Consider the following 27,249-nt stretch of genomic DNA (forward strand, 5'->3'; position numbering starts at 1 on the left):
GAGCATGCCTTTTCTATTTTAGGTAGCCCGAAGAACTTGGGTTGCTACTCATATGATGTAGCTCTACCGTTATATAGGAAAGACTGGATCCCCCCCCCAAAAAATAAGGACTCTAGCTTCTAATGGAATGGTCGGAAACCGCAGGGGCTTCATCTCCTGGACAGCAAAAATTCATTTATATAGTCAAATTTCCGTGCGGATATTCTTTCCCAGTATGTGCCCTGAAAATGACTTCTTCTTTCTAAGCACCAATAAGGACACATGGACCATATCATTTGGACAAGGTGTTCTTTAATGATGTGTGGATATGTTTATTATCTTTGTTCTTATGATGATTCCACTCATGATACTTATAATAACATATATTTAATTGTGAAGGTACTTCTATAACATAGCCATGTGTATAGGTGCATAGCATCCCACTAGCAACAGGCTGTCTGTCAGTTTTGGTTAGGCATAATAATTACTGTGCCACGTGTGCAGACTTCTTACCTATCAAATATAGTTTATGGGCCATTGACTAAATCCCTTGGATAGTCCGACAGGATGTGCCCCCAACATGAATGATTACCTGAGTGTGAGGATCTTTGTGGTTGGTGTGTACCCTGGCCAGGGTGAGTGTGAGGAGCGCCTGTTTGTGAAGTTGGTATACTTTTCTGTGTGGTGTGAATCATTCACTGCTGCTCAGCACGACAGCCCAGATTGAACTAAACAGGACACCGTACCTGAGGGCAAAAGTGAAACTTACCAGCTCCATGGGAACTATCATAATGGCAACCCACACATGCGCACTAGGTCTGTGTCAGGAGCTGAGGGAATTTCCTAGCACCTGCGCAGTGTGATCTGGGAGACGCCGAGAGGAGGAACTCACACCACCATCGCTCTGCACACCTGGTAGGAGTTATACTGCTTATTCTTTTTATTTAAACCCAGAAACATACCACTTGGGAGCATACTGACCTTGAGGAAGACGCAGGCAGCGTCGATACGCGTGGGTCTTTGTATCCACACAGCCCCTCTGATCGGATAAACTGCACAGCACAGGGTTGCAGGGCATTTCACCCCGGAAAGCTGGGTAAGAGCCTTTATTGAAGGGTTGAAGTAGGTATAGGGCATTTTTGGTATTTTCATATATCTCTAGTATTTGGGACTTTTGTTCCATTGCCCTCCTTTCTTCCCCTCTATTTCCCTATGAGGGTTTATAGCTAGGAAATTAGGTTTTTTTGGCAGGCTCTTTTATATCAGCCAATCACACTGGTACACAGTGTGATTGTCAATGCAACCTTGTATATGGGTCGATATATGTGATCTGTTTATGTGCACTGATATTATATCAAATATTAGGCTGTGGTGTGTTTTACAATTATTTTGTGACATTTGTCAATTATTGTTATGGACTCAGTACCCCACTACGATGGTGTGGGTTTTTAAATGTTTTTAAATTGTTTTTTGTGGACTGTTTCTAAATAAAGATTGTGTATATTTTTTCTAATTACTGTGTGGTGATCCCAAGTTTGTGCATACACATTTACTTATGTGGTACACTGTTCAGAGTATGCATATGGTGATCCCCTTTAATTAATTTCAAATGGACGGTGCCCGCTCACCCACTTTTTGTTGCTGATGTTTACCCTGGTTACAAGTGAACACATCGCTGGATCGGTGTCACACACGCCGACTCAGCGATGTCTGCGGGAGATCCAGCGACGAAATAAGGTGCTGGCCTTCTAGCTCCGACCAGCGATATCACAGCAGGATCCTGATCGCTGCTGCGTGTCAAACACAACGATATCGCTATCCAGGACGCTGCAACGTCACGGATCGCTAGCGATATCGTTGTCAAGTTGTTTAGTGTGAAGGTACCTTTAGTCATTACCAACACTGATAGTGGATTATCTCACAGGAGAGAAAGAGGATCAGTAGTTGACGTTCAAAGAGCCTGATCCTTTTCTCCACCTCTGGGGAGATTCGGGAGGTCCGGTTATACATTTATTGCTCTCTTAGACCTGCAAAAATGATCAAATTGTGTTGACTTCTCTCTAATGTGCACAGAGGCCTTTAGGGCTCATTTCCACATGCGAGTCACACGTCCGTGTATCTCGCATGTGGAAACCAAGCTGTGGCGCCGGCACTCCAGAGCGGAGCGTGCGGCCGCATAGGAACACATGGAGCTGCACAGCTCAGCTCCCAAGTGCCGGCGCCAGAGCTTGGTTTCCACATGCGGGATACGGACGTGTGACTCGCATGTGGAAATGAGCCCTAAGGCCGGGGTCACACATGCGAGAAACTCGTCCGTGTCTCGCATGTGAAACCCAAGCTGTGGCGCCGGCACTGTGGAGCGGAGCGTGCGGCCGCATAGGAACACATGGATCTGCACGCTGCGCTCCCAAGTGCCGGCGCCAGAGCTTGGGTTTCACATGCGAGACACGGACGTGTTTCTCGCATGTGTGACCCCGGCCTTAGTGTGAGTCTCATAGCTGGTCCAGTGAGTCTCCATTGTCCAAAATCCCAAATACACCAGGAGCTGTCATTGTTGGGGGTAGATAGATGGATAGATAGATAATATTTAGATAGATAATAGATAGATGATAGATAATAGCTAGTAGATAGATAATAGATAAATATATAGATAATAGATAAATAATAAGTAGATAATATATAGACAGATAATAAGTAGATAACAGATGATAGATAGATGATATATAATAGATAATATATAGATTATATATAGACAGACAGATATATGAACAGATAGTAAAATCCCATTTATTTTGCATCTTATTCTCTGGGTCCTTTGCTGCCATATGAGTGCAGCAGGTCGCAGAGGGGGACGCTCTACAGTGGACGACCTCCTGCACCTATAGCACTGGAGACCCTGCACACAGCTCTCCTTGAGGACCTGCTGCCAGCCTCCTCCACAGCTGCTGCGCCTCCTAAAAAAAGCCTGGCCGTGCTGGCTATGACTGCTACAAAGCTTTGGATGTAAAGTTTTTCTATGGCAGCAATTTTGCCGTTCTTTTTTATGGCACGCTCAGTAAGTGAATGCAGAGGGAGGAGCCCCCTTTTCTCCTGACCTCCCCCAGCACATTCTCCTGGGACTAAAGGCCCCGTCTCACTAAGCGATTTACCAACGATCACGACCAGCGATACGACCTGGCCGTGATCGTTGGTAAGTCGCTGTGTGGTCGCTGGGGAGCTGTCACACAGACAGCTCTCTCCAGCGACCAACGATCAGGGGAACGACTTCGGCATCGTTGAAACTGTCTTCAACGATGCCGAAGTCCCCCTGCAGCACCCGGGTAACCAGGGTAAACATCGGGTTACTAAGCGCAGGGCCGCGCTTAGTAACCCGATGTTTACCCTGGTTACCAAAAAAAACAAACAGTACATACTCGCCTTTCGGTGTCCAGGTCCCTTGCCGTCTGCTTCCTGCTCTGACTGAGTGCCGCCGCACACTGAGAGCAGAGCGCAGCGGTGACGTCACTGCTGTGCTCTCACTTCTCACTGTACGGCCGGATCTCAGTGAGAGCAGGAAGCAGACGGCAAGGGACCTGACGGACATCAGAAGGCGAGTATGTACTGTTTGTTTTTTTTTTACATTTACGCTGGTAACCAGGGTAAACATCGGGTTACTAAGCGCGGCCCTGCGCTTAGTAACCCGATGTTTACCCTGGTTACCAGTGAAGACATCGCTGGATCGGTGTCACACACACCGATTCAGCGATGTCAGCGGGGCCTCAACGACCAAAAAAAGGTCCAGGCCATTCCGACACGACCAGCGATCTCGCAGCAGGGGCCTGATCGCTGGTACGTGTCACACATAGCGAGATCGCTATGGAGGTCGCTGTTGCGTCACAAAACTAGTGACTCAGCAGCGATCTCGCTAGCGATCTCGCTATGTGAGACGGGGCCTTAATGGGACTTCACCGTCCTTTGATTGGCTTCAGCACATGCAGAGCAGGAGTATTGTCTGAGTTGAAGTGAAGTTGTACAGGAAGAAGTCTGCAGAATCATGAAGTCAAGCCCCCCTGCACTCCGCGGATACAATGACACACACACGCCTATCTCTCCTTGGATCACAGTCACCGGCAGCTTCCTCTCTGGCCCAGCAGCGCCTGGACACGCTGCAGTGTGAGAGACAGGACGCGCAGGAATGGATGGCTCCCTGCCCGCAGCACATGAGGGCAATCTGGCCAGGGGCCCTCCGGAGCCTCGGAGCCAGATAAACTGGCCAGATTGCCATCATTATTAGCCATCCTGCCGGGGCCCCCCTCCACCTCCGGGCCCCTGTGCAGCCGCACCGGCTGCACATGCGGTATGTCCGCCCCTGTCAGGGGTTCTCCCATTGGGTCATTGCACCCGCAAACCATAAATATATATTCTGCACTAAATTATGGAGCTCCTTCCCTTCTGAATTTCGCACTTTGCCTCAAAAGTAGTTCTTGACTACATGTAGGGTATTAGTGTACTCAGGATAAATCGCAAAACAAACTAAGAGTTCCATTTTTTCCTAGTAGCTCTTCTAAAAATTACAAATTTGGGGCTAAAACAAAATTTATGAGGTAAAAATGTAATTATTCTTTTTTAAACGCCCAATGGTATAAATTCATGTGAGGCACAAATGGTGTCAACATGCTCCCTACACCCCTAGATGAATTCATTGAGAGGTATAGTTTGTAAAATGACGTCACTTATTGGGGGTTTCTACTGTTCTGGCAACTCAGGAGCTCTGGCAATGTGATATGGCACTGTCAAACCAGTCCAAGAAAATCTGAACTCCAATATTGCGCTTCTTCCCTTCTGAGATCTGCACTGTGCCTCAAAAGTAGTTTTCGACCCCATATAGGTATCGGTGTAGGATTGCTACCTTCCAATAGGTGGCACTAGAGTTCTAGCTCTCTTCCTCTCTGAAGAGACAATTTGCATAATTAGCACATTACCCAGAGGAGCATTGCGGCTTTAAGTCTCCTCATCTCGGCATGCTTAGCATATCGATCTCCGCAAGGAGAAACGATACTTCTTGGATAATGGTGTGCTCAGGAAAAATTGCACAACAAATTGTATGATGCAATTGCATCTGTTATGCCTGTGAAAATCAAGAAATTAGGGCTAATAACATTTTTGTGGGAAAAAAGTGTTTATTTTCACAGCTCAACGTTATAAACTTCTGTGAAGCACCCAGGGGTTTAAAGTGCTCTCAACGCATCTAGATACATTCCATAAAAAGTCTAGTTTCCAAAATATTGTCACTTGTGGGGGTTTTTCCACTGTTAAGGCACATCAGGGGCTCTCCAAATCGGACATGATGTTTACTAAAGATTCCAGCCAATTTTGTGTTCAAAAAGTCAAATTGTGGTTCTTCCCTTCAGAGCCCTGCCATGCGCCCAAACAGTAGTTTTCTCCCACATAAGGGATATCAATGTACTTGCACAAATTCGCACTTGTGCAAAATTGCACAATAAATTTTGGGATCCATTTTCTCCTGTTACCCATTGTAAAAATAAAAACAATTGAGTCAAAAGTAAACTTTTTCTGAAAAAAAATGTAAATGTTCATTTTTACCTCCCACATTGCTTCAGTTCCTGTGAAGCACCTAAAGAGTTAATAAGCTTCTTGAATGTGGTTTTGAGCACCTTGAGGCTTGCAATCTTTAGAACGGTGTCAATTTTGGTTATTTTCTGTCATATCGGCCCCTCAAAGTCACTTCAAATGTGATGTGATGCCTAAAAAATTGATTTTGTTGTAAAAATAAGAAATCACTGGTCAATTTTTAACCCTTCTAACCTCAAAAGAAAAAAAATTAAGTTTCAAAAATTGCGCTGATGTAAAGTAGACATGTGAAAAAATGTATTTATTAATTTGTGTGACATAAGTCTCTGGTTTTAAAGCATAAAAAGTAAAAGTTTGAAAACTGCAAAATTGTCAAAATATTTGCCAAATATTTGATTTTTTCACAAATAAATGCAGGTCATATTGAATACATTAACGCTATCATAAAGTACAATATATCACAAAAAAGAATGTCAAAACCAGTGGGATCCGTTGAAGCGTTCCAGAGTTATTACCACATAAAGTGACACCGGTCAGAATTGTAAAATTTGGCCTGGTTATGAAGGTGAAAACAGGCTTGGGGGATGAAAAAAGAGGTTTTCTGAATAACAAAGTACATTTTAATTATTAGATCTTGGAATAAAGATAAGTTTCACAAATGGATATATTGAAAAAAAAAATGTTTTCCTGTGCCGAGATAATCTTGTAAATGTGCCCCTGCAGTGTACTGTGTAATGGTTGTGTCTGACCATGCAGGAACATGGTCTGATCATACCATAGTTCCTCGGCAGGGTAGAAAGCAAAAGAGAGGACAGCATGGGATCACAGATGGTTCTTTCTATGAGGTAAACCATTTCATTGTCTGATTTTAAACAATGCTTTACCTCAAAGAAAGAATCAGCTGTAATCTTATGATCTCCTGACTCTATTTCTTCCTCCTTCCTTTCTTAGAACTTTGTGTTCAGACATTCCTTTGTTATTCGTCCTGGAAATTAATCAATAAATTGAAATCTGGGTGTTGCTACCTGGGGATATGTCCATCCTCTTACTATCCAATCAGAGCTGACTGTTAAAGCAAAACTCTAGGCTTTTGTTTTTATTTTAACGCAGGAGTGGTGCTTCTAATTTAAGGTCCCTGACCCTACTCTCATACTTACCTGCTGCCGTCTTCACCATCTATCACCCTTGCCACAGGTCTCCAGCAGATTATGATCTGCTGAATCGCTCCAGTGTTTGCTAGAGTGAACCGGAGGTTAAAACTAAATACAAGTCTACAGCTGTGCTCAAAAGTTTACATACCCTGGCAGAATTTTTGCTTTCTTGGCCTTTTTTCAGAAAATATGAATGATAACACCAAAACTTTTTTTCCACGCATGGTTAGTGGTTGGGTGAAGCTATTTATTGGCAGAGTACTGTTTTCTCTTTTTAAATCATAATGACAACCCAAAACATCGAAATGACCCCAATTAAAAGTTCACATACCCCATTTCGTAATACCATCTATTGCCCCCTCTAACATCAATGACAGCTTGAAGTCTTTTGTGGTAGTTGTGGATGAGGTTCTTTTTTTTCCGATGGTAAAGCTGCCCACTCTTCTTGGCAAAAAGCCTCCAGTTCCTGTAAATTCCTGGGCTTTCTAGCATGAACTGCACGTTTGAGATCTCCCCAAAGTGGTTCAATGATATTGAGGTCAGGAGACGGAGATGACCACTCCAGAACCTTCACTTTATTCTGCTGTAGCCAATGACCGGTCGACTTGGCCTTGTGTTATGGATTGTTGTCATGTTGGAACATCCAAGTACATCCCATGCACAGCTTCCAGGCTGATGAGTGCAAATTTGCCTCCAGTATTTGCTGATAACGTGCTGCAGTCATCTTTCCTTCAAGTTTGACCAAGTTTCCTGTGCCTATGTACTGTAGCTCACACATCCCCAAAACATCAGCGCTCCACCTCCGTGCTTTACAGTAGCAATGGTGTTCCTTTCATCATAGGCCTTGTTGACCTCTCTCCAAATGTAATGTTTATGGATGTGGCCAAAAAGTTACATTTTGGTCTCATCACTCCAAATTACCTTGTTCCAGAAGTTTTGAGGCTTGTCTCTGTGCTGTTTTGCATATTGTAGGCAAGATATTTTGTAGCATTTGCGCCGTAATGGCTTTTTCTAGTGACTATACCATGCAGCCCATTTTTCTTCAAGTGCCTCCTTATTGTGCATCTTGAAACAGCCACACTGCTAGTTTTCAGAGAGTCCTGTATTTCAGCTGGTGTTATTTGTGGATTTTTCTTTGCATCCCAAACAATTTTACTGGCAGTTGTGGACGACATTTTTGTTGGTCTACCTGACCGTGATTTTGTTTTTACAGAGCCCCTGATTTCCCATTTGTTAATCACAATTTTAATGCTGCTGACTCGCATTATCAATTCCTTGGATTTCTTTTTGTATCCCTTTCCTGTTTTATTCAGTTCACTTTTCACGTAGATCCGTTGACAATTCTTTTGTTTTCCCCATGTCTCACAATCCAGAAACGTAAGTGGCTGGATGAAAGATGCAAGAGTCTGTCTGGATCCTAGAAACTCACTCAGCCTTTATGAACACACACTGATTACAAGGAAACAGGTCACAGGTGAGGATGTTACCTTTAGTAGCCATTCAAACCCATTTGTGTCAACTACTGTGCATGTTATCAGGCCAAAATCATCAGGGTATGTGAACTTTTGATCAGGGTCATTTGGATGTTTTAGGTTGTCATTATGATTTAAAAGAATCAGAGTTGAAGCAGGGACATTACATTACATGTAATGTACATGTATTACATTAGAAGCACCACTGCAGCTCTGAAATTGCTTTGCGTCCCCCATACAGAATAGAAAGCTGTTGGCTGAACAATCCATCTCTCTTGACTCCCACACACTTGGCTAAGTGCTCCCGTGTTGTATATGTGAGAGCCAAAGCCAGACTCTGGTAACAGCTAATCTACTGGAAAATAAAAGGACAGGAAAGCCTAAATCAGAGGCCCCGTACACATTAAGCTATCAGCCAATTCCGCTGATAGCGGCGGGTTGGACTGACGTTCGCCTAATGTGTATGGAGGCCTTTAGATTATGTAGAAACACACTTTTTCACAAGAGCAATGACAACACCCAACTGTTAATTGATTTAAAAGTATTCAGGATTCCTAACAGAGGAACAGTACAATATATTATTTTTGGGGGGAAAAGATGCTCCAGAAATGCTATTACAATACAATCGAAGAAATTACTAAAATAAACATGTCAAGAGAACTAATAGGCTTGAAAAAGCTCATAAAACAGGCGGTCAAGATGGAGTTAAACAGATTCTACTCAATTGAAGTTTTAATCACACAGTAATGAAGCCAACAAATGTCAAGTGCAGAAAATCCATCACAGTGCAGCTTGAGTGTTAAATAAGTGATATTCTCACCAAATGCGAAAAATGCGATGACATACTTGCTGCTGCTTTCATATTACTGTTAATTTATTGAAGATAAATCTATCTTTTCAACCCTATTGTGTATTTTAAGCCATTGACAAAGCTTTGTCCAATTTGGCCACTTGCTGTCATCTGACTTTAGTATTCACAACTGTACAGCTATAAGGCTATCGATGGACTCCCTAAGTGACTGATTATCTGGGCCTCTGGCCATGTAATTGTAGGACTTACATATTCAGAAGAGTTAAAGCGACCGTCCCCTTTGGGACTAAAAAGTGACTATACATTTCTTATGCTTAATCACTCTACCTGGTGCCTGCTGTTTGCCTCCCGCCATCTCTATTCAGATTGCTACTCCTTTCCTTTTGCATCTAATCCGGCTGCCACAGTGGCACAGGTGTGCAGTGATAGGTCTAAACCTTTCCTTTCCTGTCTTTCTGATCCTGCAGTACGGGGAAGGCGTGAGTTAGGTTTAACACTTCACTCTCATTGCCACTGAGACAGCCATCTTTGAAGCAGGAGGAATGGAATGCTGACTGAAGCACACGGGCAAACGGAGGTAAAATGAGGGCACAAGGTAGAGTAATCAAACATGTAAAATCTACAGTCACTTTTCAGTCCCAAGGTGAAGGGTCACTTGAAGACTACGTTCATCTGTCATATACAATGAATCATTATGTCATATTTTTGGGTGGTAAAAGCTAACTTTTTTTACACTGCTGAGTAGAGTAAAAAATGGAAATGCTAAATAAAAATGTACAGTGCACACAAGGTGTAAACAGAGCCTAAACAATACACTTTTAGGACTGTTAATTCCTTTTTTACCATAGCCAAGCTGTAAATGTCTTATACTGAAGTTCTTGAGGGTCATCTTTTCCATGCTTCAGTTGCATCTCCAGCTCAGCTTGCCTGCCCTACAAATATCAAAGGAAACGTTAGATCCCAAAAGATTAATAAGCTGATACTAAAAGAAGCATTTCAATCAAAATTTATATCCTCTTATATTGCAATCATCATATTATACACCGTGTTCCAAATTATTATGCAAATTGGATTTAAGTGTCATAAAGATTTATTTGTTTTGCTTTTCAAATAAACTCATGGATGGTATTGTGTCTCAGGGCTCAATAGTTCACTGAAATCAATCTTAAACACATGTGATAATTAGTTTTCCAGGTGATTCTAATTAAAGGAAAACTACTTAAAAATGATGTTCCACATTATTAAGCAGGCCACAGTTTTTAAGTAACATGGGAAAGAAAAAGGAGCTCTCTGCTGACGAAAAGCATCAAATAGTGCAATGCTTTGGACAAGGGATGAAAACATTAGATATTTCCCGAAAACTTAAGTATGATCATCGTACTGTTTAGAGATTTGTGGCTGAATCTGAGTAGACATGTTCGTGCTGATAAAGACATAATGAGGAAGGTTTCTGCCAGGCAAGTTCATCGGACTAAGAGAGCAGCTGCTAAAAAGCCATTATAAACCAGCAAACAGATATTTGAAGATGCTGGTGCCTCTGGAGTCCCTCGGACCTCAAGGTGTAGGATCCTTCAAAGGCTTGCTGTGGTTCATAAACCTACTTTTCGGCCACCCCTAAACCGTGTTCACAAGCAGAAACGGTTGCAGTGGGCCCAAACATACATGAAGACTAATTTTCAAACAGTCTTGTTTACTGATGAGTGTCGAGCAACCCTGGATGGTCAAGATGGATGGAGTAGTGGATGGTTGGTGGATGCCCATCATGTCCCAACAAGGCTGCGACGTCAGCAAGAAGGTGGAGGAATCATGTTTTGGGCCGGAATCATGGGGAAACAGCTGTTAGGGCCCTTTAAGGTTCCTGAAGGTGTGAAAATGACCTCTGCACAGTATATAGAGTTTCTGACTGACAACTTTCTTCCATGGTATAAAAACCAGAAACATGCCTTCAGGAGCAAAATCATCTTCATGCATGACAATGCACCATCTCATGCTGCAAAGAATACCTCTGAGTCATTGGCTGCTATGGGCATAAAAGGAAATAAACTCATGGTGTGGCCACCATTTTCCCTGACCTCAACCCTATAGAGAACCTTTGGAGTATCATCAAGCAAAAGATCTATGAGGGTGGGAGGCAGTTCACATCAAAACAGCAGCTCTGGGAGGCTATTCTGACTTCATGCAAAGAAATACAAGCAGAAACTCTCCAAAACTCACAAGTTCAATGGATGCAAGAATTGTGCAGGTGATATCAAAGAAGGCTTCCTATGTTAACATGTAACTTGGCCTGTTAGGATGTTTTGGAGTTAAATAGCTTTTTTGTTCAGTAAATGTGACCTCCTAATGCTGCAAATTCCACAAATGAGCATTTTCAGTTCTTTAAAACATATCAAATGTTTAGAAATTCTACTGTGCCTAATAATTTTGAACAGGGCATTTTGAGGTTTTGGAGATTATTCTGTTATCATTGGGAGGTTTCTTCAATAAAATTTGATGTATACTCTAACGGGTGATGACTTGTTATTAGACTGACTATCATTTGCACCGACCATTTAGGAAAATCCAAGAAAAATATCATTTGCACAATAATTTGAAAAAAGGTGTATAGCAATGTGTACCTACAATTGCTCATTTTGCCTGTCTACCCAGTTAATTATTCTCATATTTATTAGGTTTATAACATCACATGATTAAAAACAGACTACCTGAATCCTTTAACGCTCTATGTAGAAACAAAAAGTTTCTTTTCCCTGCATGAGTCATCCCCTTGTTCAACTCCTGACTCAGCTGCTCAGCTCCTTCCCCTGCCAGGGACTTTTGCAGGGAAAAGAGACTTCCCTTTTCTACATAGAACTTAGAAGTAGGGTTGAGCGAAACGGATCGGTCATTTTCAAAAGTCGCCGACTTTTGGCAAAGTCGGGTTTCGTGAAACCCGACCCGACCCCAGCGTGGGATCGGCCACACGGTCGGCGATTTTCGCGCCAAAGTCGCGTTTCGTATGACGCTTTCCCCGCCATTTTTTTCAGCCAATGAAGGAGTGTGTGCAGCATGATGACATGGGTTCCGGCTTGCTTTGTGCGGCGTCACAAGGGGTAAAACCGCCATCTTACCGTTTGGGATATAGCGATTCCCACAGTGAAACACAAATTTTGCAGGGACGGAGAGAGAGAGAGAGAGAGAGAGAGAGAGAGAGCGAAAAAAAAAAAAAATCAATCCCCATTGACTTGCATTGGGTTTCGTGTTTCGGTCGGCCCCCCGACTCGATCCTAAAAAAGCAAAAGTCGCTCAACCCTACTTAGAAGGATTCAGCTAGTCAGTTTTTAATCACAAGATGTTATAGACCTAATGGATGGAAAAGAGAAGAATTTACTGGGTAGGAAGGCAAAATGAGCAATTGTAAGTACGCGGCGCTATATAATATGATGACAGCAATATATAGACAAGATAAAAAATTTCATGGGAGTGCCTCCTTAAATAAAAATGATACAGACATGTAGATTTAGTAAACTTTTCAGGTAGGCTATCAGCCTTCCTTTCTGACTCACTTTATTTATTATGCTTGCTAATATAGCGCCATCAAATTCTACAGCTCTTATGTGGCTTTAGTTGTACCTTGTTTGTGGCTTTACCTTAAGGGTATGTGCACACGATGCAGATTTAGTGCAGAATTGGTGCAGAACTGCAGCAGATTTTTCTGCTGCAGAAACGCTGCAGAACTGCACTGTGATTTACAGTACAATGTAAATCAATGGGAAAAAAAAAAAGCTGTGCACATGGTGCAGAAAAATCTGCGCAGAAACGCTGCAGATTTCAAAGAAGTGCACGTCGCTTCTTTTGTGCAGTTCTGCAGCGTTTCTGCTGCAGATTTTTCTGCACCATGTGCACAGCTTTTTTTTTTTCACATTGATTTACATTGTACTGCACAGAAACTGCATAGAAACTGCATAGAAACTGCATAGAAACTGCACAGAAACTGCATAGAATCTGCATAGAATCTGCATAGAAACTGCACAGAAACTGCATAGAATCTGCGCAGAAACTGCATAGAAACTGCACAGAAACTGCATCAAATCTGCAGATGCAGATTTAGTGCAGAAAATTCTGCACCACATTTCCTACGTGTGCACATAGCCTTAGAATTTTGGGTGTTCTCATTACTTACAAGACTTTTGGTTTGCTATACAGTGTATAGAATTGTCCAACTGGATGAACGGAAGCTTGAAAGCTATGCATACTTTCACACAGAACTTTTTATGATTTATTTCACAAACACAAAAGGAAGATTCTTTCTAAATAGTTTGCATAACAAATGTTCTACCATTTTGCTGCTGCAGTGTTTCTGTAAGCCCTTTACTCTGCAAAAATGTTACACATCTGTCAGAGGCGCTCCTGATGGCTGTCAGCTCCTCCCTCCTTTATGTGTCTCCAGTTTCACAAAACTGCAATTCGTGGCCATCAGGACCAATCACAGGTCTCCTGACAAGAAGTTGACTGCTTCAGACTAGATAAAGCTGGCTCAGGAGACTGAATGTCAGTCCAGACACGGACCTTTAACTGCGGATTTGTGAAGCTGACCTTAGACATAGGAGGCAAGGGAAGGGTGTCTTACACAGATCAGCAATGGACAGAGGAGGCAGTGAGTATCTCAGGAAGGCAGCTACAACAGGCGGATTCAAGAAAGCTGCACTCTGAATATACAGTGGCTTGCAAAAGTATTCTCTCTCTCCCCCTTGGCATTTTTCATGTTTTGCTGTGTTTATTTAGGTTTTGCATCAGATGTTCATGTAAACAACATGCCAACAACTGTGAACATTTGGTTTTCTTTTTATTGTGAACAACAAATAAGGCAAAATAACTAAAAACTTCAGCGTGCAAAACTATTCACCCTCCTAAAAGTTAGTACTTTATAGAGCCTCCTTTTGTGACATTTACAGCTGCAAGCAGTTGGTATGGCAAATTCCTTGAGCTTTCCACATCTTGCCACTGGGATTTTTGCCCATTCCTTTAGGCAAAACTGCTCCAGCACCTCCAAGTTAGATGGTTTCCTCTGGTGAACAGCAATCTTCAAGTCTGACCACAGATTCTCAATTGGATTCAGGTCTGGGCTTTGACTAGGCCACGCCAAAACATTTACAGGTTTCCCCTTAAACCACTCAACTGTTTCTGTAGCAGTATGCTTTGGGTCATTGTGTTGTTAAAGGCTATGTGCCCTTGTTGCAGAATTGAAGCAGAAGTTTCTGCTTCAAATCTGCACACCCTTGGCAGGAAAAACGCATGCGGACTTAGACGCGTTTTATACACGTTTTTGAAGCCTAATTGATGTGTTTTGCATGCGTTTTTCAAGCGTTTTTCTAATGCATGGCTATGGGTGCAGAATTGCAGCGATTCCGCAAAAATAATGAACATGCTGCGTTTTTTACCGCGATGTGTTTCCGCCGCAGAAAAAACGCAACATGGGCACATCAATTGCGGAATGCATTAGAAATTAATGGGATGCTGTTTGTAAGCGTTTCCGCAGTGGAAAATTGAGCAAAAACGATTAAAAAAAGCAACGTGGGTACATAGCCAAAAGGTAAACCTCTGTCCCAGTCTCAAATCACTGACAGACTGAAAAAGGGTTTGCTCAAGAATATACCTGCATTTTGCACCTTCCATGTTCCCCTTAACTCAGACCATTTTCCCTGTCCCTGCTGCCGAAAAATATTCAAAAGACCAGTGTCTGATTGCTCCTACTCCGGAGCTAAGAAGAAGCACTTCTCCTTCATTTTAAATGTGTTTATTCCTTCTAACAGAACAGTGGTTAATCGGCCATGTTGGAAATCCCTGTGCTCACAGCTGAGCTCAGTTAGGCACTCCTTTTCCCTTTATAATCTGGGCTCTGTTACAAATCCTTGTCAAAGCTAGCATTTGCTGCATAGCTAACAGAGGGAGAGGAGTTCATATGAGAAGTAGAGTTGGAGGAGCTATCAGTGACTGTTGCTTCGTTTGTATGTGTGGTAATTACCTATCCTTCTCTATCTTAGTTTATTCCCCTACCTCCATGCCCCAGTGAATTCCTCTGTTATATGTGAGTGAATATTTTGTACGCCTGGAGTTTTCAGTTAACCCTTGCTTGTGTTGCTTTGTTTGTAAGGTTGGTGTACTACGGTGCACAGTAGCACCCTTCTTCCCTGGGTGGGGGAAGAGCACAGAAGGAGGGCTAACTCAGGAGATAAGGCAAGGGTGGAGGCCCTGTCATCTTTACCTTCAGAAGTATCCCAGGGAGCAGGGCAAGTTAGGGTGCCCCCTAGAGATAGAGACAGGGAAGGAGCCCCTGGTCCCCGGACAGCTGTGTCGTGACATTCACTGTGAGGATGGTGTTATTGGGGTGATGTGCTGTGTTGGTTTGGAGCCAGAGTTTATCTAGGTAACCAAAAAGTAAAATTTTGGTCCCTTATGGCCACAGCACCTCCCTCCATACATTTGGAAAGTCTCCCATGTCTTTTGGCAAATTCAAAACAGGTCTTACAAGTATGTGTAAGTGATCTAAGTAGTAATGTTTCTCCTTGCGGAGTGACATGTTAAGCATGTCGAAATGAGGAGACTTAGAGCCACAATGCTCCTCTGGGAAATATGTTGTGAACTCTATTTCTGGGCTCCCTCTTGTGGTCACAAGTGGTACTGTGTGAGTGCTGTCTTTCTGCAGGTTTGTGACTGGCATCAGCTGTCTCGTTATCTGTGGGCTGGTTTTCTATTTAAGCTCACTTGGACTCTCAGTCTATGCCTGCTGTCAATGTATTCAGTGCTATTCTGATGCCTTCTGACTACCTTGCTACCAGTCTCTTCAAGAGAAGCTAAGTTTCCGTTTTGTTCATTTTTTGATCATCAGTGTTCTATATGTTTCTTGTCCAGCTTGCTAATATGTGATTTCCCTGCTTGCTGGTAGCTCTAGGGGGCTGAGTTTCTCCCCCCACACCGTTAGTTGGTGTGGGGGTCCTTGAATTCTCAGCGTGGATATTTTGGTAGGGTTTTCTACTGACCGCACAGTTCTCTATCTGTCTTCTGCTATCTAGTATTAGCGGGCCTCATTTGCTGAATCTGTTTTCATTCCTACGTGTGTCTTTTCTCTTTACCTCACCGTTATTATTTGTTGGGGGCTTCCTATTTCTTTGGGGTTATTTCTCTTGAGGCAAGTGAGGTCTTGCTTTCTCTTTAGGGGTAGTCAGTTTCTCAGGCTGCGTCGAGACGTCCAGGATTTTAGGCACGTTCACCGGCTACCTTTAGTGTGTTTGGATAGGATCAGGATTGCAGTCAGTCCAGTTACCACCTCCCTAGAGCTTGTTCTATGTTTAGTAACTTAGCTAGTATTTCCTGTGATCCTCAGCCACTGGGATCATAACAGTACAGCAGGCCAAAAAAGTGTTTAATGCATCGCATGAAATGGGATAAAAGAAGTCCTGAGTACAATTTTTTTTTTTTTTTTTCCTCCTTTGCTGCAGTCTGTCCAGCTTCTCTCATCCCCTTAATCTCTGGGTGGTTTTGAGCTCAGCTGCAGACATGGATATTCAGAGTCTGACTTCTAGTGTGGATCATCTGGCTGCAAGGGTGCAAAATATTCAGGATTTTGTTGTTCATGGCCCTATGTCTGAGCCAAAGATACCTATTCCTGAGTTGTTTTCTGGAGATAGATCTAGGTTTCTGAATTTTAGGAATAATTGTAAATTGTTTCTATCTTTGAGACCTCGTTCCTCTGGTGATTCCGCTCAGCAAGTTAAAATTGTTATCTCCTTGTTACGCGGCGACCCTCAAGATTGGGCTTTCTCTCTGGCGCCAGGAGATCCTGCATTGCTGAATGTGGATGCGTTTTTTCTGGTGCTTGGACTGCTTTATGAGGAACCTAATCTTGAGAACCAGGCAGAAAAGGCTTTGCTGGCTATCTCTCAAGGTCAGGATGAAGCTGAGGTGTACTGTCAAAAATTTCAGAAATGGTCAGTGCTTACTCAATGGAATGAGTGTGCCCTGGCTGCAAATTTCAGAGAGGGTCTTTCTGAAGCCATTAAGAAAGTTATGGTGGGGTTCCCCACGCCTGCAAGTCTGAGTGATTCAATGGCTTTGGCCATTCAGATTGATCGGCGTTTGCGGGAGCGCAAATCTGCGCATCCTCTGGCGGTGTTCTCTGAACAGAGACCTGAGTCAATGCAATGTGACAGAATTCTGACTAGAATTGAGCGACAAAGTCATAGACGTCAAAATGGGTTGTGCTTTTACTGTGGTGATTCTACTCATGTTATCTCACCATGCTCTAAGCGCTTAAAAAAAATCGCTAAACCTGTCACCATTGGTACTATACAGCCTAAGTTCATTTTGTCTGTTACTTTAATCTGTTCTTGGTCATCCTACTCGGTTATGGCTTTTGTGGATTCAGGTGCTGCCCTGAATCTTATGGATTTGTCGTTTGCCAAGCGCTGTGGTTTTGTTCTGGAGCCTTTGGAATTTCCTATTCCACTGAGGGGAATAGATGCTACGCCATTGGCTGAGAATAAGCCTCAGTATTGGACTCAAGTGACCATGTGCATAACTCCTGTACATCAGGAGGTGATTCACTTTCTTGTGCTGCATAATTTGCATGATGTTGTGGTTTTGGGTCTGCCATGGCTGCAGGCCCATAATCCAGTTTTGTATTGGAAAGCTATGTCTGTGTCAAGTTGGGGTTGTCAGGGGATTCATGGCGATGTCCCTTTGGTGTCAATTGCTTCTTCCACTCCTTCTGAGGTCCCTGAGGTTTTGTCGGAGTACCAGGATGTATTTGATGAGCCCAGATCCGGTGCCCTGCCTCCTCATAGGGATTGTGATTGTGCTATAAATTTGATTCCTGGCAGTAAGTTCCCTAAGGGACGACTTTTTAATTTGTCTGTACCAGAACATGCCGCTATGCGGAGTTATATAAAGGAGTCTTTGGAGAAGGGGCATATTCGCCCATCCTCCTCCCCTCTTGGTGCAGGATTTTTTTTTGTGGCCAAGAAGGATGGTTCTCTGAGATCTTGTATAGATTATCGTCTTCTAAATAAAATCACGGTCAAATTTCAGTATCCTTTGCCATTATTGTCTGATCTGTTTGCTTGGATTAAGGGATCCAGTTGGTTCACCAAGATAGATCTTCGTGGTGCGTATAACCTTGTGCGTATCAAGCAGGGGGACGAATGGAAAACGGCATTTAATATGCCCGAAGGCCATTTTGAGTACTTGGTGATGCCTTTTGGACTCTCTAATGCTCTTTCTGTGTTTCAGTCCTTTATGCATGACATTTTCCGAGAATATCTGGATAAATTTATGATTGTGTATCTGGATGACATTTTGGTCTTTTCTAATGATTGGGAGTCCCATGTGAAGCAGGTCAGGATGGTGTTTCAGGTCCTGCGTGCTAATGCTTTATTTGTGAAGGGCTCAAAATGTCTCTTCGGAGTACAGAAGGTTTCCTTTTTGGGTTTTATTTTTTCTCCTTCTACTATTGAGATGGACCCAGTCAAGGTCCAGGCTATTCATGACTGGACTCAGCCTACATCTGTTAAGAGTCTTCAGAAGTTCTTGGGTTTTGCTAATTTTTACCGTCGCTTCATCACTAATTTTTCTGGCGTGGTTAAGCTCTTGACGGATTTGACCAAGAAAGGTTCTGATGTGACTAATTGGTCTCCTGCGGCAGTGGAAGCCTTTCGGGAGCTGAAGCGCCGGTTTTCTTCAGCTCCAGTATTATGTCAGCCTGATATCTCTCTTCCTTTCCAGGTCGAGGTGGATGCTTCTGAGATTGGAGCAGGGGCTGTTTTGTCGCAGAGAAGCTCTGATGGCTCTGTGATGAAGCCTTGTGCCTTCTTTTCAAGAAAGTTTTCGCCTGCCGAGCGGAATTATGATGTTGGTAATCGGGAATTGTTGGCTATGAAGTGGGCATTTGAGGAGTGGCGACATTGGCTCGAGGGAGCTAGGCATCGTGTGGTGGTCTTGACTGATCACAAAAATCTGATTTATCTCGAGTCTGCCAAGCGCCTGAATCCTAGACAGGCTCGTTGGTCGTTGTTTTTCTCCCGTTTCGATTTCGTGGTCTCGTACCTGCCTGGTTCGAAGAACGTGAAGGCTGATGCCCTTTCTAGGAGTTTTGTGCCTGACTCTCCGGGAGTTTCAGAGCCGGCTGGTATCCTCAAAGAGGGAGTGATTTTGTCTGCCATTTACCCAGATTTGCGACGAGTGCTGCAGAAATTTCAGGCTGATAGACCTGACTGTTGCCCACCAGAGAGACTGTTTGTCCCAGATAGATGGACCAGCAGAGTTATTTCCGAGGTTTATTCTTCGGTGTTGGCAGGTCATCCTGGGATTTTTGGTACCAGAGATTTGGTGGCTAGGTCCTTCTGGTGGCCTTCCTTGTCGCGGGATGTGCGTTCCTTTGTGCAGTCCTGTGGGATTTGTGCTCGGGCTAAGCCTTGCTGTTCTCGTGCCAGCGGTTTGCTTTTGCCTTTGCCTGTCCCGAAGAGGCCTTGGACGCACGTTTCCATGGATTTTATTTCAGATCTTCCAGTATCTCAGAGAATGTCTGTCATCTGGGTGGTGTGTGATCGTTTTTCCAAAATGGTCCATTTGGTGCCCTTGCCTAAGTTGCCTTCCTCCTCCGATTTGGTTCCTTTATTTTTTAAGAATGTGGTTCGCTTGCACGGCATCCCTGAAAATATTGTGTCTGACAGAGGATCCCAGTTTGTGTCCAGATTTTGGCAGATTTTTTGTGCTAAGATGGGCATTGATTTGTCTTTTTCGTCGGCCTTCCATCCTCAGACGAAAGGCCAAACCGAGCGAACTAATCAGATGTTGGAAACTTATTTAAGATGTTTTGTTTCTGCTGATCAGGATGATTGGGTGACTTTTTTGCCATTGGCCGAGTTTGCCCTTAATAATCGGGCTAGTTCTGCTACTTTGGTTTCGCCTTTTTTCTGCAATTCTGGTTTTCATCCTCGTTTTTCCTCGGGTCAGGTTGAGCCTTCTGACTGTCCGGGGGTGGATTTTGTGGTGGATAGGTTGCAGCAGATTTGGAACCATGTGGTGGACAATTTGAAGTTGTCACAGGAGAAGGCTCAGCGCTTTGCCAACCGCCGTCGCGGTGTTGGTCCCCGACTTCGTGTTGGGGATTTGGTATGGCTGTCTTCTCGGTATGTTCCTATGAAGGTTTCCTCTCCTAAATTCAAGCCTCGCTTCATCGGTCCTTATAAGATTTTGGAAATCCTTAACCCGGTGTCTTTTCTTTTGGACCTCCCAGCATCGTTTGCCATTCATAATGTGTTCCATAGATCTTTGTTGCGGAGGTATGTGGTGCCTGTGGTTCCTTCTGTTGAGCCTCCTGCTCCGGTGCTGGTTGAGGGCGAATTGGAGTACGTGGTGGAGAAGATCTTGGATTCTCGGAGGCTTCAGTATTTAGTTAAGTGGAAGGGCTATGGTCAGGAGGATAATTCCTGGGTTGTCGCCTCTGATGTTCATGCGGCCGATTTGGTTCGTGCCTTCCATGCGGCTCATCCTGATCGCCCTGGGGGTCTTGATGAGGGTTCGGTGACCCCTCCTCAAGGGGGGGGTACTGTTGTGAACTCTATTTCTGGGCTCCCTCTTGTGGTCACAAGTGGTACTGTGTGAGTGCTGTCTTTCTGCAGGTTTGTGACTGGCATCAGCTGTCTCGTTGTCTGTGGGCTGGTTTTCTATTTAAGCTCACTTGGACTCTCAGTCTATGCCTGCTGTCAATGTATACAGTGCTATTCTGATGCCTTCTGACTACCTTGCTACCAGTTTCTTCAAGAGAAGCTAAGTTTCCGTTTTGTTCATTTTTTGATCATCAGTGTTCTATATGTTTCTTGTCCAGCTTGCTAATATGTGATTTCCCTGCTTGCTGGTAGCTCTAGGGGGCTGAGTTTCTCCCCCCACACCGTTAGTTGGTGTGGGGGTCCTTGAATTCTCAGCGTGGATATTTTGGTAGGGTTTTCTACTGACCGCACAGTTCTCTATCTGTCTTCTGCTATCTAGTATTAGCGGGCCTCATTTGCTGAATCTGTTTTCATTCCTACGTGTGTCTTTTCTCCTTACCTCACCGTTATTATTTGTTGGGGGCTTCCTATTTCTTTGGGGTTATTTCTCTTGAGGCAAGTGAGGTCTTGCTTTCTCTTTAGGGGTAGTCAGTTTCTCAGGCTGCGTCGAGACGTCCAGGATTTTAGGCACGTTCACCGGCTACCTTTAGTGTGTTTGGATAGGATCAGGATTGCGGTCAGTCCAGTTACCACCTCCCTAGAGCTTGTTCTATGTTTAGTAACTTAGCTAGCATTTCCTGTGATCCTCAGCCACTGGGATCATAACAGAAATAGGCAAATAGTCTCTTCAGAGAGGAAGAGAACTAGAACTCTAGTGCCACCTATTGGAAGTAGCAATCCTAAAAGTCAATGTCAACCCTTTACCGAGCCTTGTCACATGACTTTGATAAAAGCCAAACCAGAATCTCAATTTGAAGACACTGTGTTTCAGGGTACTGCCCCTCATAAGTGCAAAGTGTGAGATCTGCAGCTTTAAGTCTCCTCATCTCAGCATACTTAACATGTCACTCTCCGCAAGGAGAGATCTTGGATCTACTTGGATCATGGTCAGACGCCTCTCACACAGCAAAACCAGATCTCACACTTTTCACTGACGAAAGGAAGTACCTCGAAACAGTGTCTACAAATTGAGATTCTGGTTTGGCTTTTATCCCATGTCTTGTGACAAGGCTCGTTAAAGGGTCAACATTGACTTTTACGATTGCTATTTCCAATAGGTGGCACTAGAGGTCTAGTCCTCTTACTCTCTGAAGAGACGAGTGTGTGCATGTAAAGGCTTTTTTTGCTGCTCACTATTCCATTAAGGCCATCTCTACGGAGTGTACGGCTTATTGTGGTCCTATGGACAGATACTCCAGTCTCTGATTGGGAACTCTGCAGCTCCCTCTCTGATTAATACCCGCCTTCCCGGGCTTAAGAGTTTTGGAGCGCGGCCCTCTCTTGTCAGGCTTGTTGTGGTACCATGTTCTTTCCACTTGATAATATGGATTTGATGGTGCGCTGGGGGATCATCAGAGATTGGGATATTTTTTTTTTCCTTTTATATCCCAACCCTTACTTAGACTTCTCAACAACTTTGTCCGTGGCTTGTTTAGAGATCTCCTTGGTCTTCATGGTGTTGTTTCGGTAGTGGCACCTCTCCCTTAATGGTATTTCAGCCCCTGTGGCATTTCAGAAAAGGTGTGTATATACTGACAGACCATGTGACACTTAGATTGCACACAGGTGGACTTCCTTTCACTAAACATCTGACTTATGAAGGTAATTACTTGCACAAGAAATTTTTAGGGGCTTCAAAACAAAAAAAAAAAAGGTGAATATATATGCAAATGCCAATTTTTTGTAATTTGATCCCATAAATGTAATTTACGAGTATGCCTATACTTTTCTCACATCACCAACTTGGACTATTTAGTGCTGATGCATCACACACAAATCAGATTACAAACATATTTAAACACAGGCTTTAATGTAACAAAATAGGTAATAAAGCCAAGTGGGTGAATACTTTTGCACGTCACTGTACATAAACCTCACATCCAACCTATATTACTGGGAGAGACCTTCCCACGAGAAAAACCTGATACTTGGATCAGGCTGCAAATTACATATCAGGGGGTCTAGAAATAAATGAAGGACTGAAAATTGAATATGCAAATTGCCTCTGCAGAGAGGAAGAGGACTGACTGGAAACTGAAATCTGAAACAGTGTAATTTTAACAACAAAAGAGAACGACTACGATATGTAAATAGTCGGCTGTTAAAGAATTGTGACATTACACAGCCATTTAAAAGAATGCATTGCACACCGGTTCTCTTTTTGATGTAAGTACTCCTCTGTCCTTAATTTGTCACATGTGAAGTTGATGGCATGGTGAGACAACCTCATTAATGAGGGTGCATCTACCCGGATGCTGTGTTTTTCAACCTACCTGTAGTACAGCATGGTAGGTCCTTGTCATAAAGCCGAGCCAAGATTGTGGAAGCAGGATGGATCGATGCCACTCAGTGGACTGGATATTTACCTACAGAAAAAAACAAAGAGCAATACACACTGTTACAATCCAAATAAAAGTGTAGCTAGTAGAGATGAGCCACCTCCCTAGTGTTAGGGTTCGGTTCGTCGAACAGGGAGATGGCGGCGGATCCATTCAGAACACTTTCCTTAGAAGACGTAGTGGTACCCCCGTTGGGAGTTGTGCCAAAAAATGAACCCAATACATTCAGACTAATCCACCATTTGTCATATCCAAGGGGCAGGTCAGTAAACGACAACATCGATGCGGAACCAAGTACAGTACTATGTACTGTACCTCCTTTGACGAGGCAATCAGGCGGGTCAAGAAGATGGTAAGGGGCACCCTAATGGCCAAAAAAGATATTGAGGGGGAGTTCCGGTTACTACCTGTGCCTCCGAATAGTGTCCTCCCATTGGGCTGCTTCTGTGAAGGAGCATACTACATAGATCGCTGTTTGCCCATGGGGTGCTCCATATCCTGCTATTTGAGGCGTTTAGTTGCTTCCTCGAATGTGTCGTCATGGACGTTTGTAAGGCGTCACATATTATCTATTACCTCGACGACTTCTTATGCCTGGGCCCAAAAGATTCGCCACAGTGTGAAAACACGCGGTAGTCCACCTGTGAGAAGGGGAGAGCTGGAGGGAGAGTGGACACCCCAGAGCCGAGGGGTTAGATTGAGAAAGAAAGAAGGCGGTGTAGCTTGTTTCATGGGTGGGATACTCTGCTGAGTAGCAGAAATTGCTACTAGGCCCAAAAGGATTTCCTGGGCCAGATGCCGTTACAAAATAGTAACAAAAAAAATATATTGTATTTTTCGGAATATAAGACACACTATTTTCCTCCAAAATATTGGAGGAAAATGGGGAGGGGTATCTTATAGTCTAGATGCACCTGCTGAGGCTGTGAATGCTGGGTGAGGGAGCAGAAGCAGCGGAGGAGCAGGTTCCAGGAGGCAGGAGCCAGCGGCATCAAAATATTTGTTGAAATTTCTTTGAATCCATTCTTCCATCTACCTGGGAAATATTCCCTATGCCATTGGCTGCAACACAAACCCAAACAGCATCGGAGTGGAGCACCTTGGGCCCACCAGAGAAAATCATTCTTGGGGCCCACTATGTAGCTACATAGAAATAAATACAAGACCACCAATTGTGCGGTAAAATACACTAATATCAGGACATAACATTAGGTAGTACCCGTCTTAATGATATAGCAGGGTTTGGCACCCACGTTTTGGTTCAAACTCAATGATAAATGTTCCCTGTTGTTTATTAACCACTAGTCCAATGTGTTATAGCACCAGTGTACAGGAGGGGATTTTATGACATCTCATCTATATCTGAGAAAATCCATGGCGGTAGTAGTAAACGCAGCAATATCTGCACAATGTCTGTGTATATTTCCACTGTTAATTTTCTGTTTGATCTCTGCAGCAAATACATTATGTAACTGCCCCATCTTCTAGTGCTGGGGGTCCTAGATCACTTATGTATCTGGCCAATTACTTCAAAGAAAAAATTGAGCACATTCGACAGGAAATCATCTCCCAATCTCTTCATACCAGGCACTGTCCTCCCTCCCCCACTGCATCTAGTTCACTCTCTGACTTTGAACCAGTTACTGAAGAAGAAGTAAGCAGGCTCCTTGCATCTTCTCGCCCGACCACTTGCACCAGTGACCCCATTCCGTCACATCTCCTCCAGTCCCTTTCCCCGGCTGTCACCTCTCACATAAAAATATTCAACCTTTCCCTCACTTCCGGTATTTTTCCCTCCAAATTTAAGCATGCCATCATACATCCATTACTTAAAAAACCCTCCCTCGACCAAAACTGTGCCGCTAATTATAGACCTGTGTCTAATCTTCCCTTCATCTCTAAACTCCTGGAACGCCTGGTCCACTCCCGTCTTACCCGCTATCTCTCAGATAACTCTCTTCTCGACCCTCTTCAATCTGGCTTCCGCTCTTTACACTCTACTGAAACTGCCCTCACTAAAGTCTCTAATGACCTACTAACAGCTAAATCTAATGGTCACTACTCCATGCTAATTCTCTTGGATCTTTCCGCAGCATTCGACACTGTGGATCATCAGCTCCTCCTCACTATGCTCCGCTCCATTGGCATCAAGGACACCGTTCTCTCTTGGTTCTCCTCCTATCTCTCTGACCGATCCTTCACTGTATGTTTTGCTGGTTCCTCCTCCTCTCACCTTCCCCTTACTGTTGGGGTTCCTCAAGGATCAGTCCTAGGCCCCCTCCTCTTCTCTTTGTATACTGCCCCTATTGGACAAACAATCAGTAGATTTGGGTTCCAGTACCATCTCTATGCTGATGACACCCAATTATACACCTCTTCTCCTGCTTTCACTCCGACCTTCCTAGAAAACACCAGTGATTGTCTTACCGCTGTCTCTAACATCATGTCCTCCCTCTATCTGAAACTGAACCTGTCAAAAACTGAACTCCTCGTGTTCTCTCCCTCTACTAACCTACTTTTGCCTGACATTGCCATCTCCGTGTGCGGTTCCACCATTACTCCAAAGCAACATGCCCGCTGCCTTGGGGTCATCCTTGATTCTGAGCTTTCATTCACCCCCCACATCCGATCACTGGCTCGCTCTTCTTATCTGCATCTCAAAAACATTTCTAGAATTCGCCCTTTTCTTACTTTCGACTCTGCAAAAACTCTTACTGTTTCTCTTATTCATTCCCGTCTGGACTATTGTAACTCTCTACTAATCGGCCTCCCTCTTACCAAACTCTCCCCGCTCCAATCTGTCCTGAATGCTGCTGCCAGGATCATATTCCTCACCAACCGTTACACCGATGCCTCTACCTTGTGCCAGTCATTACACTGGCTACCCATCCACTCCAGAATCCAGTACAAAACTACTACCCTCATCCACAAAGCACTCCATGGCTCAGCACCACCCTACATCTCCTCTCTGGTCTCAGTCTACCACCCTACCCGTGCCCTCCGCTCCGCTAATGACCTCAGGTTAGCATCCTCAATAATCAGAACCTCCCACTCCCATCTCCAAGACTTTACACGTGCTGCGCCGATTCTTTGGAATGCACTACCTAGGTTAATACGATTAATCCCCAATCCCCACAGTTTTAAGCGTGCCCTAAAAGCGCATTTGTTCAGACTGGCCTACCGCCTCAACGCATTAACCTAACTATCCCTGTGTGGCCTATTAAAAATAGAAAAAAAAAAAAAACACATAATCAGGTTCCTTGCATCGTGTTCTCATACACTTTATGCAGTTAATAGCACTCTGTGTCTGTACTGCTACATACTTAGGCTGTTAACTGGTTCATGCAGCTTTACATGAACACCCGAGCCTTAAGGCCCCGTCTCACATAGCGAGATCGCTAGCGAGATCGCTGCTGAGTCACAAGTTTTGTGACGCAACAGCGACCTCTGTAGCGATCTCGCTATGTGTGACACGTACCAGCGATCAGGCCCCTGCTGCGAGATCGCTGGTCGTGTCAGAATGGCCTGGACCTTTTTTGGTCGTTGAGGTCCCGCTGACATCGCTGAATCGGTGTGTGTGACACCGATCCAGCGATGTCTTCACTGGTAACCAGGGTAAACATCGGGTTACTAAGCGCAGGGCCGCGCTTAGTAACCCGATGTTTACCCTGGTTACCAGCGTAAATGTAAAAACAAACAAACACTACATACTCACCATCTGTTGCCCGTCAGGTCCCTTGGCGTCTGCTTCCTGCTCTGACTGAGCCGCCGTAAAGTGAGAGCACAGCAGTGACGTCACCGCTGCGCTCTGCTCTCACTGTACGGAGGCACTCAGAGCAGGAAGCAGACGGCAAGGGACCTGACGGACATCAGATGGTGAGTATGTACTGTTTGTTTTTTTTTTACATTTACGCTGGTAACCAGGGTAAACATCGGGTTACTAAGCGCGGCCCTGCGCTTAGTAACCCGATGTTTACCCTGGTTACCCGGGTGCTGCAGGGGGACTTCCCCTGATCGTTGGTCGCTGGAGAGAGCTGTCTGTGTGACAGCTCCCCAGCGACCACACAGCGACCACACAGCGACGCTGCAGCGATCAGCATCGTTGTCTGTATCGCTGCAGCGTCGCTGTGTGAGACGGGGCCTTAACACTATGGCTGGTCCAAATAACTAAAGCAATTGTCACCA

At 44.2% G+C, this 27,249-nt stretch overlaps 1 protein-coding gene across 3 annotated transcripts in view; it reads right to left on the reverse strand.

Annotated features, from left to right (window-relative positions):
• The window catches only part of FOCAD (focadhesin), a 426,882-nt gene that overhangs the window by 125,981 nt on the left and 273,652 nt on the right, over window positions 1–27,249 (reverse strand). For all 3 annotated transcript variants that reach the window (XM_077249466.1, XM_077249485.1, XM_077249475.1), the window contains 2 exons: window positions 22,999–23,091; window positions 9,828–9,916 (listed from right to left, as the gene is read on the reverse strand). In XM_077249466.1, coding sequence (XP_077105581.1) covers window positions 9,828–9,916; window positions 22,999–23,091 — 182 coding nt within the window. The remainder of the gene's footprint in view (window positions 1–9,827; window positions 9,917–22,998; window positions 23,092–27,249) is intronic.

The sequence above is a fragment of the Ranitomeya variabilis genome, chromosome 1 (assembly GCF_051348905.1).
Source record: "Ranitomeya variabilis isolate aRanVar5 chromosome 1, aRanVar5.hap1, whole genome shotgun sequence".
Taxonomy (NCBI): Eukaryota; Metazoa; Chordata; class Amphibia; order Anura; family Dendrobatidae; genus Ranitomeya; species Ranitomeya variabilis.